At 33.1% G+C, this 16101-nt stretch overlaps 3 protein-coding genes across 3 annotated transcripts; 1 reads left to right on the top strand and 2 right to left on the bottom strand.

Moving 5' to 3' along the window:
- Positions 1–71: 71 nt before the first annotated feature.
- Positions 72–3845, bottom strand: LOC123913959 (disease resistance protein RPM1-like). The gene is made up of 2 exons (XM_045964902.1): positions 1024–3845; positions 72–566 (listed from the first exon to the last, which is right to left on the bottom strand). The coding sequence occupies exons 1-2, from the start codon at positions 3798–3800 to the stop codon at positions 563–565; spliced, it is 2781 nt and encodes a 926-aa protein (XP_045820858.1). The 5' UTR covers positions 3801–3845; the 3' UTR covers positions 72–562.
- Positions 3846–4329: 484 nt separating this feature from the next.
- LOC123913958 (phosphoribosylaminoimidazole-succinocarboxamide synthase, chloroplastic-like) lies at positions 4330–9233 on the bottom strand. Its single transcript, XM_045964900.1, has 13 exons — positions 8846–9233; positions 8057–8380; positions 7861–7962; positions 7368–7497; positions 7025–7117; positions 6861–6949; positions 6252–6332; positions 6036–6125; positions 5850–5939; positions 5414–5464; positions 5286–5332; positions 4866–4923; positions 4330–4754 (listed from the first exon to the last, which is right to left on the bottom strand). The coding sequence occupies exons 2-13, from the start codon at positions 8372–8374 to the stop codon at positions 4695–4697; spliced, it is 1209 nt and encodes a 402-aa protein (XP_045820856.1). The 5' UTR covers positions 8375–8380; positions 8846–9233; the 3' UTR covers positions 4330–4694.
- A 3460-nt stretch (positions 9234–12693) lies between these two features.
- Positions 12694–15487, top strand: LOC123916474 (chaperonin-like RbcX protein 2, chloroplastic). The gene is made up of 5 exons (XM_045967938.1): positions 12694–13416; positions 13904–13995; positions 14137–14194; positions 15007–15072; positions 15170–15487. The coding sequence occupies exons 1-5, from the start codon at positions 13099–13101 to the stop codon at positions 15290–15292; spliced, it is 657 nt and encodes a 218-aa protein (XP_045823894.1). The 5' UTR covers positions 12694–13098; the 3' UTR covers positions 15293–15487.
- The last annotated feature ends 614 nt before the right edge of the window (positions 15488–16101 follow it).

Below are 16101 nucleotides of genomic sequence, written 5' to 3'. Positions count from 1 at the left end.
GTTATCAAAATTAATTTCTAGCGTTAATCTTGCAAACGAAATGATGACGTCAGTAAAAACAATAGCCAAAATGAAACGCAATAATGTCAAAATTCTTAAGGGAAAATTTGTTACCCATTTCGATTCCACAACACAAGACTCGAGAGATAAATCTCTACAATTGCACGCAGGTGATCTCAATTTACCTAAAAAAAAAAGAAGCAAACACACCAACTGAAGGAAAAAAAATACACGCCTGACAATCACTGAAGGATCAGAACTTATATGTCCAAGCAATCTTTTTTATATGTCCAAGCAATCTCTCACAACATATTAATGTAATAGTGTCTTACAATCAATCATATGAAAGCTCTTACAACATACCACAAACAACTCAATTTTCTCGAATAAATAAACAGAGTAAGTATTCTTAGAATTAAGTATTTGACCTAACTCATCCTTATAAAGCTTAATACAGCACATCATTTTTTTATTGAGGAAGGGAAGTGCCAAACATGCATGAACAAAATGCCACTGATATAACTTGGAGAAATATGAATCTCCATCCACTGATGGCCGGCCATCACCTCTGCAGTTCACACCAAATAATAATCAATATAAAACAACAATAAAATAAGGATTCCATTTCAAAAATTAAGTTCAATTTTTTATTTACACATGAATTAATAAAAGCATTGGAATGAAATATCCCTTATGTAAAACTAAATTTATATATCTTTTTGCGAATTGTTTTAAAAAAATATTTAATGATCCGTTGACCCAAACCAACTCAACCTACTCACTGCCGAATTGAGTCGATTTCGGATTTAACATTAAAAATACGGATTTACATCTAACCCAACCCACTTAATTTTGATCGAGTCGGGTAACATATTTAGCTAAAACAACTCAATCCAACCAACGTACACTCTAACCAAAACTTAAGCCTAAAAATTACATAATACTTGTATTTTGATGACTAAACACTAAATATTACCCCAAATTCTTTTTTCAAGTTGTAAGCAAATTAAAGTAAAAGCATACCACTTTTTTGCTGGGGATGCTGGATAGTGTCCTTCAGAAATTTTTACATGGGGTACTTGCTTGAAAATCCAATGATCTTTTCCTCCATCGAGAGCAATGCTCTGCATAAATTTGTCACCCATACCAAAAATATGGAGAAATTCAAGCTTATTTAGGTGTTGAAGCTTATTTAGCTTTTTTAGAGAACCCAATGCACCTTCATCAATAAGGATGTAACTTAAGTTAACAAAATATCCAACATATAGTTCCTTCAAATTCTTAAACCATCCATCTTGAAAATGTAACGTTTCGAATTTGCTTTCATAATCACCGTTGGAAATATTGAGGGACAACAAATTTGGCATACTTTTGAGTAATTTCATTACCTCAACCGTTTGCTTGGAATACACAAGCATCACTTTCAGCTTAGCTAGATTGTGAAGTTTTGAAATCCACTCCGGAGTCTTCTTTAAATCCCCGTTAAGCTTAAGATTCCGAAGCATAGGTGGGGGTGAACTCAAATGCATGACTATGTTCTCTCCAGCTCCTTCAATTCGCAGTTTCTCCATTTTTCGCATATTGTTGATTGAAGAAGATATAGCACTCATATATTTAGCCCTAACACGGAGCAAGGCTAATTCCCTTAGCTGTTTTAGCTTTCCTAGCTCTTGGATTAGCTCTACTACTCTATTATCATTTTCATCTTCTTTTTCATCTAAATAAACATCACGTAGCGTCTGAAGGGATGTCATATCTCCGATACCATCTTTCAATTGAATCAATGACATTTTGATGCCTATAAAATGGTGTAGCTTTCTAAGCTTGCAAATCTCCTTTGGCATAACATTGAATTTTGTATCTGTTAAATCCAAGGTCTCTAGGTTCTCGAGCATAACAATGGATATTGGAAGTGAGAATTTTCTTCCTCGAAACACCCCACCGAACATAAAAAACTTCAAGTAGCTCAAACTTCCCAAGTCTTTAGGAACGTCAAGCAATCCATCATCACCCAAAACCAGCACCTTCAACCGCCTGAATTTTGTAGGGATTCTCCTTACAAAGGATTCAGGTAATGGTTTAGATGCGTAACAAAGCAATGACCGAACCTGTGGCTTTTCAACACTTTCTATTAAATTGTCGGAATTGGTTGCTATTGATAGGCGTCGAACAATTCCAGTTAAAGATGATTGTCTGTCCTCACAAATATTCTTACAAAAACTTAAATCCTCACATTTTTCAAGGATCATTGCATGGACTAGATCATGAACACGACAACTTCTCCTTCTTCCATCAATACTGATTGAAACTAATTGCACCAAACTTCTACGAATTAACTCTGTTAAATATCCTTCTGCGACTTCTTCCAAAGTTTTTCCCCTATCCTCTTTCACGAACCCTTCAGCCATCCATTGTCGAGTCAATGTCTTCGAAGAAACTACACAATCTTCAGGATATAATCCAAAATACAACAAACATGACTTGAGGTAGTAAGGCAAATTATGGTAACTAAGACCTAAAATATTTTTTATGTTGGAATCTTCCTTTAACTCAGGATTTATATTTTCACTAAAATTATACCATTCAAATGTTTCTTTATCTTTGCAAGATAAAAGACCACCGACGATTACAATTGCTAGTGGTAATCCAATGCATTTTTCAACAATTTCAGAAGATATATGAGTAAGATTTTCCGGACAACATCCGTCCAAGTCATAGAATGCCTTCTTATTGAACAATTCCAAAGATTTTTCTTTAGTTAAAGGTTTCAGTTCATGAACTTCAACAAAAGAAGATTTCTTACAAGCATTTGCAACATTCATGTTCCTTGTTGTGATTAATATCTTAGAACCATTTTTGTTATCAATCATAGCAAGGTCAATTTCATCCCAAAAAAGTATGCTCCATACATCATCAAACATGACAACGTACCTTTTTTGTTGCAAGTTTTTTCTCACTTCATCAACTAATGAGTCTCGATCCATTTGATGTATACTTTGAGGAGTATCACCTTCCTGTTGTTTGTAAATATTCTGCAAAATGTCCCTCAACAATTTTTCTAGATCGTATGATTGAGACACTGTGATCCATACATGACAATCAAAGTGTTTAATGACCTTGTTGTTGTCAAAAACTTTCTTGGCTAGAGTGGTTTTTCCCTGCCCTCCCATTGCTACCACGGAGACAACTGTTCGCGCTGCTCTTCCTTCTACCAACCAATCAATCAATATGTCTTTTGGCTCTTCAAAGCCTACAACATCGGCTTCATCCATGTAAAAAGGAGCCTTCCGAAGGTTCTGCAATGATGTGGCATTCAGGTTTGTTGCAGAACTGCTTGATCCTTCATGATCCTTTTCAGAACTTGTATCTTTTATTTCATTAATTCGGGATTTGATGTTCTGAATTTTATGAGCTATTTGGAGACGGAGAATCTTAGTTTTGACATAGTTGTCACCAGCAGCACATCCAGGATCTGAAAGTCGTTGCTCCTCACGGATGATATATTCATCAATGACATCTTGTATGCGAAAAGTCGCTTCTATTAGTTTCTTGATCTTTGCTCTGATTCCATGACTTGTGTTGTCTCCTTCAGCATCAGCCGTTTTATCTGCTTGATGGATGAAGTCTTCAATGTTTTGAAGTTCATTTTTCATTTCTGCAATATCTGTAGGGACACCCCTAATCATGTTGGCTGCTTCCTTTAGTATTGGAAGCAAATGATCAAGGGCTATTGGAAGCAAATGTTCACGAGCTAGAGGAAGCAAGTTTTCACGAGCGCAGGAAAGTAACCCATCCCACATTTTGTTGTTTCTTTGATTTCAATTTGCTAATATTGTGAGTGAGATGATTGATGAGGAAAAGGCTTAAAATTCAAACTTTGAACACATAGACTTGAGTTTTCCTCTTGGTCATTGTTTAATAATTTTTTAGTACCTTGGTCATTGTTAATTTTTACAAGAACAAGTTGTTGATCATGTGTGATCTAATTAGTGATAATTATTATCTGTAATAATAGCAATTAAATAATGTATGTTACTGTTAGCTCTTAGCTGTCTAACTACCAACTCATTTTTTTTAGTTTATCTAATCGGAGTCAACAATTTAGTTTTGAATATGCAATTGGCTCACAACAATGTGTGGTGTAATATTTAGCCATAGTAAAGACCAAGAGAAAATGTCATAAGCTGTTTTTATAAGTTTTGGCAAATAGTCTCACAAAACTCTTATGTAAGTAGATAAGTTCAAATCCCCCAGTTTTTTGTACTTCTCTGTTTTTTATTTAATATATTTCTCTTTGCTTAAAAAAACAAGTAGATAAGTTCAAACAAGTACATCCAAAAGGGTGTTTTTATAAGTTAAATTTTCAAATTACATTCATATCCCTTGGTTTGAAACTCCTGCAACACCATTCAAGGGCTTCACCAACAAATGCAGAGTGAAATCACTGTTAAGGTGACTCATTGTTGCATTTAAGACACCCAATAGGGAATGTATACTTTCAAGTAAAGTTTCAGAATCCTTCCCATTTATTTTGTTGAAATCCCATTTGTTGAAATTTCAGAATCATACTGTTAAAATTTGATAAATCACGATATCACTGTGATTCTTGAAGCTCTAAAGTGTAGCTTATGCCGCGGTAGCTCAACATGATTTTGTCATTCTCACCGTGAATCCAAACACACTTCCTGTGTGGGCTACTTTAAGGATGCTAGAGCAGATGCAACATTTCGAGATATTCGGTCATGTATTGGCTCCTGCAAGAAGAAATAAAGTGTTTTTTTGAAAATGAAATACAGTTATAATAGAATAATAGAATGAATTACATTAGATAATATAAATTTTAAAAAAATTGGTATATGGATTACCTCGGTCAATTGTATCTCAAACTTTGATTTTGTTATAGTCTCGTATAAGAAAATGTACCTGTTAAGAAAAATAGTATGATTCTCATTTAAATGAACAAAGGAAAAAATTGAACAGTAAAAAATCAACTACAAATTGGTTCCAGAACATAGATTTAAGCAGACATGTAATGAAAGTAGGATGTCAAAATTATGTTGATCATTGCATAATGAAGATTGCTAATTAGTAGAAACATTTTTGCACCATTGATAGCACATTTGCTCCATTTTAATGCTACAAGCAAACACCAGGTCAGAATATTTCTTCGCGTGATGTAACTATTTATTTTATCGCCTTATGTGACAACAAGATGTGCCGGAAAAAGATAGAGAAGATTTTCTCTTTTCCGACAGAAAATGCAAAAGAGAGAGTAGTAGACATACCGCCAAGCCAATTCACAAACGAGATCTTCAGGAGCATCAGGAAGGACCTAAACAAAAGCAACCCATGTGATTTGATGCATAATTTAAACCTACAGGCTGATCAACTAGCAATAGAAGATGTAAATTACCTCGTCTTCATAAGGGTTGCAGTGACTTTTGAACCACAGCCTCAAGAACTCCTAAAGAAACATAACATTAATAGAAGGAAAAAACTCTACGCTTGTAACATTCATTCTATGGAGGATTAAATCGTCATTTTGGTCTATAAATGTGTGTAGCAGTGTCATTATAATCCTTGAATGTATTGAAATTACAAAAAACATCCCTGGGTGTGCCTTTTGTTAGAATATAATGCACTAAACTGACTAATAGAAGACATTTGAAGATCAAACAAACTAATGAAAGACACGTTCGAGAACCAAACATAACTTACTAAGGAAAGAGCATTTCAACCATGTTTTTATAATTTTGTTACATTCGAGGACCATAATGACTGCGCTCGATTACATTCAAAGACTAAATTGACAGTTCACTCATATGTAAACAAAGATGCACGTAAAACACCTTATCAACATTTTCAGGCTCAAGACCATTTTGAATGCGCTCCAAGTAAGAATCGGCAATCCAATATCTACTTGAATCAGGAGTATGAACCTGGAGTTGGCAGCAAAGAAAATTTATCAAATTTATACATTTAATAATATTTGAGTGAATGTGAGAATTCAATATGTATCAAAGATAGCATTTGACCTCATCAATCAACAGAATTGATCCATCATTTGCCTTCCCAAATTCATACTTAGTATCTACCAATATAAGTCCATGTTCCAATGCCACTTGCTGCATAGTCAATCAAATGGTAAAGTTTTGTTTCAAAAAAAAAAAAATCAAATGGTATAGTCAACTATGTAATAAAGGCCAAGGGAAATGCATTTTAGATATGTCCTAGTCAAATAAGCTTATTACCTGTCCGTATTCAAACAGCCTTAATGCTTTTTCACTCGCTTCTACATAATCAGCACGATTCATCAGTCCATTTTCAATAATCTGCATGGGAAATGCAACAGAGAAGTAAAACTTTGGGAGAAAAAATGTTATGAAAGATTATCCGATTTCGGAAGTCCGGTTTTACACCTCACTAACTTAAAGAAGCTATATTGCATGAATGTTCTGATAATAACAGTGCTCATTATTTCTTACGAGCAGCGGAGCAGGTCTAGAATCACTGATCTTGGTGACATTTTTCAATATATAAAATGACATAAAAACTGTAAAATAAACTAATCTGATGGAAAAAGGAATGGATGATTTAGCACAACGATCCCTTTATTAGAAAGAAGAGCAGGAAACTAATACATAATACAAGAGAATATTAAAAGAGATATGGTTCCCTATCTATAAATTTATCAATACATTTTAAGTTGGGATATATCAACTAGACTAAATGGCTTCCTACTCTTCTATCGTCTATCCAAATCCAACATTTTCAGTCTTCGTTCATTTTAATTGCAAATCAAGCTTTAATGCATTCATAGCACAATAACAAGCAGAAAATGACAAAACTAGGCATCGTACCTCATCCGGAGTGACAGGAACATCATGATCTGCAGCCTTGGTAGTTGGAGTGAGTATATTTTTAGGCAACTTTTGATTTTTAACCATCCCTGTCATATGTTAATACCCTATTACACAGGGAAGAAAAAGAAAGTTAAGAATTTGAGAAGAATTAGAAATCTCACCATCTGGTATGACATTTCCACAGTAGTTACGAATGCCTTTATTGTAGACTGTCCATAAAGATGTATCGGTACTTCCAGTGACAAACCCTCTAGCTGCAAACCAGCAACATATTTGTCAATAGATGGTGGCTAGAATCCTCATCTTCCACTTATAAAATAATTATAAGAAAAAAAATCAACACACTGTAGTATTCAGATGATATGATATTATAATTTATAACATAAAATGACGTCATGAACTATAGACAATCAGCTCAGAACAAAATTTAACCATAGAAAAAAAATCAGCACCAACCAAACATTGAACAGGCAAATAACAACTTTGTATCAACAAATAACTCACCAACAAACTCAACAGGGAAAACTGAACATTTCTTTGCTATTGTAACATTTTTATCTGGAGCCGACACAACTGCGTTAGAAACTATGTGCTTAGTTCTCTCAAACCACCACAGACTTGTTTCATTAAGAACCTGCAACAATCAGATAATTGAATGCAGCATTGCTTAGTAACCATTACTCCGCCAGGTAGAAATAATTTCGACAAGGGATTTCATAAAAAACAATTTATTTTTTTTTGGTGATAAATAAAACACAAATTTAATTCGAACGCAATAGTATTGAATTATGAATCAATGATAGAACACCGATTTAAATAGAAGACAATAGAATTGAAGAAACCCAAATGACAGAATAGTGGGCAGTTACTCCTACAGTTTCATATATGATCTAGTTGGTTTTCCGTGGCAGTCAATTATGCAAACGATTTGGAACATCATCATTTCCCTACAAACCCCTTTTCTAGTAAATATACAGAACAAGGAAGAATATCAAACCTGGCCTTTGAAAGGAATGGAAGCAAGAACCCTATCGAAGGCACTTTGGCGATCAGTGGTTACTAAAACAAGATAATCCTCGCTATCATAAATATCTCGAACCTAACAACATTACATTAAACTACTAATGAATCCTGAGTACATAATAGTAAAAAATAAATAAAATTAAACAATGATTGAAATATTGTATACTTACTTTTCCCCGGGATTTCGATTTGAGAGCAGGAACTGTCAAATGCAGGTTAGTTTCAGAGAGGCAATTAGAGAGGGAAGTTGTGGCAGCATCAATAACTTGGCGTTTGCGAGTGTTGTTGAGGAGAGTGTCTCCAAAAGAAGGTTGTTGTTCATTTTCATTTTGCATTGTTGTAGCCCGAATCGTTGCGCTTCGGAATTTGTGTGGTCTGAAAGTGATTTTGGTTGTAGAAGTAAATGCTGCTGGGGACTGGAAATTTTTTAGTGGAACTTTTGTGTGGAGGTTGTTGGGAGGGTTTAAGGAAACCGTAGAATCAATCATCGTTCGCTGGGAAGAGGTATGTTAATGAATGAGCAAGAGATTCAAATGTCTTTACAGAGAATACATATTATATGAAATCATTGGATGCAAATTACAATTGAATCATCAACATATGGGCCTTGTTTGGATAAATAAATTATTTTGCAGCTTATAGCATAATCACTTATCATATAAAATAAGTTGTTTCTATAACACAAAGATAAAATAAAGTAAAACTGTTTTCGTATAATCTATACGTTGTTTTCATAAGCCATCCTAGAGAGCTTATCAAAACAACTTATGATTTGAAAAATTCCTAACAATTTAACAATGATTTCTACTACTACTAGTAAAATCAAACTATTCAATGAAGAGCATACATAAGCAGAGATTCATTGAAGAAAAATTGATGAAGAGCATCAACAACAATACACACAAAAGAAAAAAGAGGAATATATTCGAATAGATAATGCAACAGAATATATTATCTACCTTTCTTCAAAATAGATGCTGATTTGTATGGTTCTGCCTTCGATTTTGCAGTGTTGATTCTCAGATAAATAATAAGTGGTGCTGTTCAATATCGATTCGAATATGGAGAGGGTGTGTGAGACACTGAGACTGTGAATGAATGAATGAATGAATGAATGAAAGAATCAATTACAATACGCAAAAACACAACAATTTTTTTTAACAGACTAAATGACAAACACTAGCAATTCAAGGATTTGTGGACAGAACAAGTTCTTTTTATCTCATTCATCAAATTTCAACTTATTTTGTTTTAGGCTCTCGTTCAATAAATTAGTTATAAGCTAAAACTAAAAGTTCTGTTTGGTAACAGTTTTTAAAAAAAGTTTATACCTTATTTTGCTGGTTTATAGTTTATTTTTCAAACGCTATTTTAAGTAGCTCATAAGCTTATAGCATATCATTTTTTCTTTCAATTTTACTCTATCATCTTACTTGAAAAAAAAAAAAAATTAATAAAACATATATTTTTTGTCATTCATACATATAAGCTAGTTCAGCCATTAATTTTACCAAACACTACAAATTCAATCACCTAAACTTATTCGCTATAAGCTAAAAGCTAGATTATAAGTTATCCTCTATAGGGCCTATTTGTTATAGATTTTTTCAAAATAGATTCTTGTAGTGTTAAATAATTTTTAGTAAAAAAAATTTACAAAGAAATTTTTTATAAAAGTTTTAAATGAAAATTTGGTTTGAATAGCTATTCTTAAAATGTTACTTTAGGTATTTGATCATTTTAATGGAACTTTTTTTGGATATCAAAATTTCGAAAAATCATTTAATTTTGAAGCTATTTCAAATAGATTTTCATAAATTTTGAAATACAACTTTTTCAAAAAATTGTGATTTTAACTTATGTTATATGATATCAAAATTAGTGTTTCAATTTAGAAAAAACGAATATAAAAAAACTTGTAATATTTTGAAAAACGGTTTTATAAATCTATTTTCAAAAATACAAAGAAAAAATCCATTTTTTTAAAGCTGAAACAAACAGGCCCATAAGCTCATCCGCTATAAGCTAACTTATCAGTTATCCACTATTTTTTACTTTAATCAAAATTTCAAATTCTTTTTACTCAAAAAAATTATAAATAAAGCGGGTTAAAAATTAATTAATTTCTTATTTAAATTTTATTTTTTACTTTTTAAAAGGTAAAATTATTTATTAAAATTTAACTACTTGTAAGTAAATACAATCATACTGCATGAAAATTAGTGATTTAATATTTTTGTATTCATAATTCAATTTAGTTACCATTCTGAGGACTACATTTATTTGCAGCGAGTCTCGAATGAACTTTTGTGAAACATACGTCATGTTCATCTCACTTATTTTAAACTCGTTCAAATTCATTCTCACAACGTTCCTAATCTCAGTGTTTTCACACGCTAATCCAAATCCACAAGCAAAAAGCTTATGTTCCTTTGACTTGTCTTTAATTAGAAAACAAATCTTTGAATAATGTAGTTAATATCCTCATGGTCGAGTTGGCGTTTGTTTCACTCAAATCAAATTGTGGTGGCATCATTCGTAACAATATTGGTGGATGGTTTTATGGTTACTTGGGTTTGTGACATTCCCACCAATTTTAGAGCTGAATTATTAGTCATTGTTCATGGTCTTAGTTTGGTTTGGTCAAAAAGATACACTGAAGTTATTTGTGAATTTACTTCCAAAGTTGCTATCGATCTCATCGACCAAGGGGTTCCTAATATCCACCCTTGTGCTCATGTGATGAATCGTATTCAAAATCACAAGAATCATGCTTGGACGTTTCAATTTCAACATGTCTTGAGAGAATACAATTTTTGTGTTGATTGACTTGTAATTATGACTTTAGCATCAATCAAGATTTAATGGTTTGAAAATCTTGCCCCCTACTTTATATATTACCTTGTTGGATTATGCTACCGGTCTCTTGAGACCTACACATTAGTTTCTCTATGGCCGATCGCTTTTGATTCGAGATCAAGAGTTAATGTCTAATGACAACTTTCTGGACCGGGTTGGTGTCTTCTTTGGTAGGCTGAAACTTGTTGGGTGTCTTTCTGATTATGAGATTAGAAGGTGGACCTCGATGGTGTCTATTTTAGTGTCATTTTCGATGTTCCACATATATACGACGTCTCTATTTTATAGTTCATTTTTCACTAGTCTATATCCGTCTTGTGCAGATACTTGATTAATAATATATTTTGCCGTTAAAAAAAAATCGTCTCTTGTTTATTTTGTTACTGATTACCACAAATTTTGAATTTCTTTTCTATATGAGTGTTAATTTTGCCTTACATAGTGCTATGTTCATTTTACTACAATGCCCTTCTCTTTCTTGGCTAATTACCATGGCATGCATTTTTTTTTTTGAAGACAACATGGCATGCATTGTTATCGAGGTACTATCTTGCCTTACATAGTGCTATGTTAAATAAAGTCTGATAAATAATTGTTTCTACCATAAATTAAACTTGAATTCTCTCGAGCAATTCGTTTTAAAGAGAGTTAATTAAAACATTTGAATAATTGTTGATGAATATATTATACACACTAATGCACACATTACTTATTAATTTTACTAAATTTTAGCCTTGCGGTCTTTCTATTAAAATTACCGACACAAACTTAAATAGTTGAAAAAAATATATGATGCGTTCACTATTGAAAATTTCTGCATCTGTCTCTAACTATATGTAATTAAAACCCCACCATGAGAGGTGTCTTCTTCCTCAACATGAATTATGATGCGACACTCAAATGAACACAAACATTATTCTCTCCGGTCTTTATTATAAGAGACAAATCATTTTCTTAGATTCATTATGTAAACCAAATATATAAGTTATTCTATATACCTAAATATTATTATTTATAATAAAAACAAGGGAGTAAAAACTATAAAAAAAAAAAACTTGACAAAAAATTAAAAATTATTTTTACAAAAATAACCGAAGCTATATATTTCGCATCAGCCTAACAAGAACAGAATAAACTGTTAACCAACTGTAGGAAATAAGAATCCTAAAGAATGTGAACATTGTCCAACATTTGTGCTACATTCAATTGCATCACGTAAAACTAACTACATGGTATCTTTGGTTGGCAAGGGACCGTTTTCATTCACCTTCACACATGTGTTTTGTTACAAACACAAACGGAATCATTGAATATAATATATAGCGACAAAGATTCACCTCCACATGGCTACCTACATTCACCAAACTCATCTAACCACATGGTATCTTTGGTTGACAATTCACCAATTTTAATCTTAAACAAGAAGCCAATGTCAATTTTGAATCTTTTAAAGGGATACCGGACACGACACAGACAAATGATATAATTCAATGCAATCATATCTCTTGGTATAAACGTGCGTCTGACATCAGAACACATCTAATCGAAAAAAGAATAATGCTAGCAACACACTCTTTAATAAACACACTCCAACACACTCTCTTTTATTGGTTGAAATTCACATGGGTCCCATAAAAAAATGTGGACCCATATAACTTTTATGGGACCCATATAAATTTTAACCAATAGAAGAGAGTGTGTTAGAGTGTGTTTGTTAAAGAGTGTGTTGCTAGCACTCCTCTCGAAAAAATGTTCATGTTTAGTAGTCAGAACTAAATTGAATGCAGTCAGAGTGCATGCAACCAACAATTCAGAACTGTCTAATTAAGATCAAACGATTTACATCTTAAGATAGTTTTTTATTCATAGATAACATCTTGACCGTCCGATCAAGACCTGACGTCGTGAATCCTATTGATGGCATGACTGCAGCGTTTTTCGACCGCATGAAACTCAGGCATCGTAGTCCTTAAAAATTTTCTTCCTATTTAATTTATTAATTTTCTGTTGGACAATTTTGGACCTCAATAATTTGTCTGGTTAACATCCACACACACCCTTCAAAAAATCTCACACCCTTCTTCTCCTTTTGTTTACTTTTCCTTACACACATTTGCTTCCTCTTTCTCTTCTTCAACCTTCAAACAAACTCTGCATCCGTCTTTGACTGTAACAACTAAAAGTTCCAATTTTTTTGCATACCGTTTATTAACTACTTCCTTAATTGCTTATATATTCTATTGAGTATCTATATTAAGTTTCATTTCTCTCTAGATATATTTTTCATTTGAGTTCGTTTTCAAGAACTCTTCTTGTTGTTATTGTTGATAGTTTGGATTTGTGAGAGACAAACATGCTAGGAGCAATATCTGTTGTGATGGATTCACACACTGGTCCATGTTTGTGTGTGGATGCACTTCCAACAACTACTGTGAATCTCAAAAGTGGTGTGGGAGATGTTGTTTTGTGGAAGAATTTGATGGGGAAGAAGCATCCGATGAGGCGCGGCGGTAAGAGTATGGAGTTGAGCAGTTCTTTTACTGATCCTGGAAAGGAATGGAGAGTCAAGTTTAGCAAAAGTTGTAAGAAGCAAAGGAGTGATGGTAGGAGATTTACCATTGTTAATGAGCTTGGTGGTCAGTATGATGACACTTTTGAGGATGTTAAAACGGTATCATAATCTAAACTTTTGTGGTTGAATTTGTGATTTTGAAAACAATAATATCCTCATGAGTCATGACTTAATGTTTGGACCTTGGAACATTTGATTTTTTTAATTTATTGTTTTATCTTGCAAACTTTTTCCTTAAGCATTACCTTAATTCTTTTAATGATCTGGATTTGATAAACTTAAAAATTATTGTAGTGAGTGATTTTCGGCCGTCAAGTCAATATCAGACGATTCATACTTTGAGTCCTTATTTAAAATGTGATTAGGTTAAGTTGGAATCTAATTCTAAACCTTATATTTAATGGAATAACTGTGAGATTCAAGTCAGTTGGCTAGATAGACACGGATTCATTTGTGTTAAATTCATTTGTGTCATGTCGGTGTTAAATACCAACACGTGTCAAACACCAGACACGCCTTCATTTCAAACAAAGGGAGTATTAAATTAGAATATGGATTTCCTAACATGACTCATCTTTGTAAACAGCAAATGCTCAACTATTTCACGTACAAGGCTGTGAGGACTGTTATGCAGCAGCTGTATGAGATGAACCCACCTAAATATACATGGTTCTACCAGTAAGTGAAATGAAGTATCTATTGTATGAATAAATATTTTGAAACTTTGACAACATATATTTGTTTCATAGTAGAGTTTTATAATTTCATAAGGCAAATTATTTAGATAACTGTCATTTGTGTTTCCTTCTATGTTGGCAGCTTTGTTGTAAAAAACAAACCAACAGATGGCAAACGTTTTATCCGATTGCTCGGAAAGGTACTCTTTCATTCTTACCCTTATTATTAATCATTCCGTGTATATATTGAACATTCACCAAAAAATAAGGTATTGTCATTATGGATTTGTAAAGAAAATTACTATGCTGAAAAGTTTCAAGTGTATTTTCTCTTTAATTGAGTTTTACATGCATGCGCGTTCAAAGTCAGATAGACCTGATAATTTGAGTCAGGTCTGGTGGATTCATATTCAAGGAATGCTGCGGTTAAACTTTCTAACACACTCCTTAAACACACTTCAGTAGATTGAAGCCATGTCATCATCTCTTTTTTTAATGAGTGACACTAGAATTCCTCGTCATATAAAGGGAAAAAGTTCTTTCAACGACTATTTTTCTATTCACAAAACTCAAATTTGAGACCTCTAAAAATCAAACACCTCACCACTTGAACCAAAAGGGCTGGCACAGGAGCTAGGAAACGGACCTGGATTCACTGTAGTAGATATATCACACAGTTTCACGCAGCAATCAATCTCAGCCCTTGATTTATGATCGGACTGTCTATATTTTTAACAGTTTTTATTGCAAAATAATCACAACCGTAAATCTACAATCGGACAGCCAGAATTCATTACGGCAGGGTGCTGTAACCTCGGGAAATCCACTTCCCTAGGAAACCATGCAAGAAGCCATAATCCTAGATATTTAGGGTCAGCTATATAAGAGATTGAAACTAACTTTTTCACCTAAGAACACCCTTCATTTATTCTCTACCCAATGCACCACTCTATTACCTCATCATTGATTTACCAACTAATTTATGCAATATCCCTCACTTGATCATTGACAGGAACAACAAGAGCTTGCTGAAAGAGTGATGTTAACTAGGCTTCACCTTTATGGTAAATGGGTCAAGGTAATGCAACTCAAACTTCTCATATGAATATATACAAAGGCATGTAACATCATTTGTGAATGCATTAACCTTCACCAATGTTATTCTATATATGCAGAAATGTGATCATGCTGAGATATATAAAGAAATCTCTGATGAAAACTTGGAGTTGATGAGGGAACGACTCATGGAGACAGTTATATGGCCCTCAGATGACAGCAACACAGAAAAAATTGGCTGATATTGAATGACAATGAGCATTGTTCCTTTCTGTCTTCAACATTTTAATTCCTAGTCTAGGTATATACTTTATTTTGATACCAACCTGTTTGGTTTCCAAATGTGTCATTTTCCGGCAACATGATTTTCAGATTTATGTTGTGTAAATTGTGTATATATATTAGCACCTTTTAAATACAGAATTCATTATTTATAAGACTTTGAGATGAAGAATTTACAATCAGGTTGAAAACTCGAGGCATCATTGGCGAAGAAGTTTTTGCAAATTGCAACAATATCGAAATCATTAATTAGATGTGTCAACTTCCAAACTCATAATCTAGTAATTTATTATCAACATCATTTTTGACTGATGCAAAAGAGTAAATGAAAAACGGGTCAGTATCAAAACAAAGTTCTTAAGCTTACAAACGCTGGCACAAGAATACTGCAATGAAAAAATAAAATTGTTTTCAAACAAATCAAATGAAAAAATAAGCTGTTTACTTGCAAGTCACTTCTGTTGATACCAGTATCTAAACACAAGATGATGGAGGCATAAGACCATGAATGCAAACACGCGTTAAGCCATCACAAATACTCACGCGCCCTACACATTTCCCTTTTTACCCTTCTGCTACTTAAGTAGCGAACATTGTAAAATGAAAAATTTTGAGCGAAAACACCCTACATGAAAATTCAAGATTTTTACTAGCTTTCTACTTAAGTAGCGGAATTAGTTCTCTACTTAAGTAGTGGACGTTATAAAATGAGAAATTTTGAATAAAACACCCTACAAGTTCTCTACTTAATAGCGGAATTAGTTCTCTA

This window comes from Trifolium pratense, linkage group LG3, assembly GCF_020283565.1.
Source record: "Trifolium pratense cultivar HEN17-A07 linkage group LG3, ARS_RC_1.1, whole genome shotgun sequence".
In the NCBI taxonomy this organism is placed as follows: domain Eukaryota; kingdom Viridiplantae; phylum Streptophyta; class Magnoliopsida; order Fabales; family Fabaceae; genus Trifolium; species Trifolium pratense.
The sequence above is the reverse complement of the archived record's forward strand: the minus strand, read 5'-3'. Positions and strand labels throughout refer to the sequence as shown.

Bases quoted from the DNA above. Each gene is read 5' to 3' on its own strand.
- LOC123916474 (XM_045967938.1), top strand. From the start codon at position 13,099: ATGCTAGGAGCAATATCTGTTGTGATGGATTCACACACTGGTCCATGT. The intron at 13,996-14,136 runs GTAAGTGAAATG...CTATGTTGGCAG, and splicing joins AAATATACATGGTTCTACCA to CTTTGTTGTAAAAAACAAAC. The intron at 14,195-15,006 runs GTACTCTTTCAT...GATCATTGACAG, and splicing joins TTATCCGATTGCTCGGAAAG to GAACAACAAGAGCTTGCTGA.
- LOC123913959 (XM_045964902.1), bottom strand. From the start codon at position 3,800: ATGTGGGATGGGTTACTTTCCTGCGCTCGTGAAAACTTGCTTCCTCTA.
- LOC123913958 (XM_045964900.1), bottom strand. From the start codon at position 8,374: ATGATTGATTCTACGGTTTCCTTAAACCCTCCCAACAACCTCCACACA. The intron at 7,118-7,367 runs GTGAGTTATTTG...GCTGGTTTGCAG, and splicing joins TTTCCCTGTTGAGTTTGTTG to CTAGAGGGTTTGTCACTGGA. The intron at 4,755-4,865 runs GTAATCCATATA...TTCTTCTTGCAG, and splicing joins TTGAGATACAATTGACCGAG to GAGCCAATACATGACCGAAT.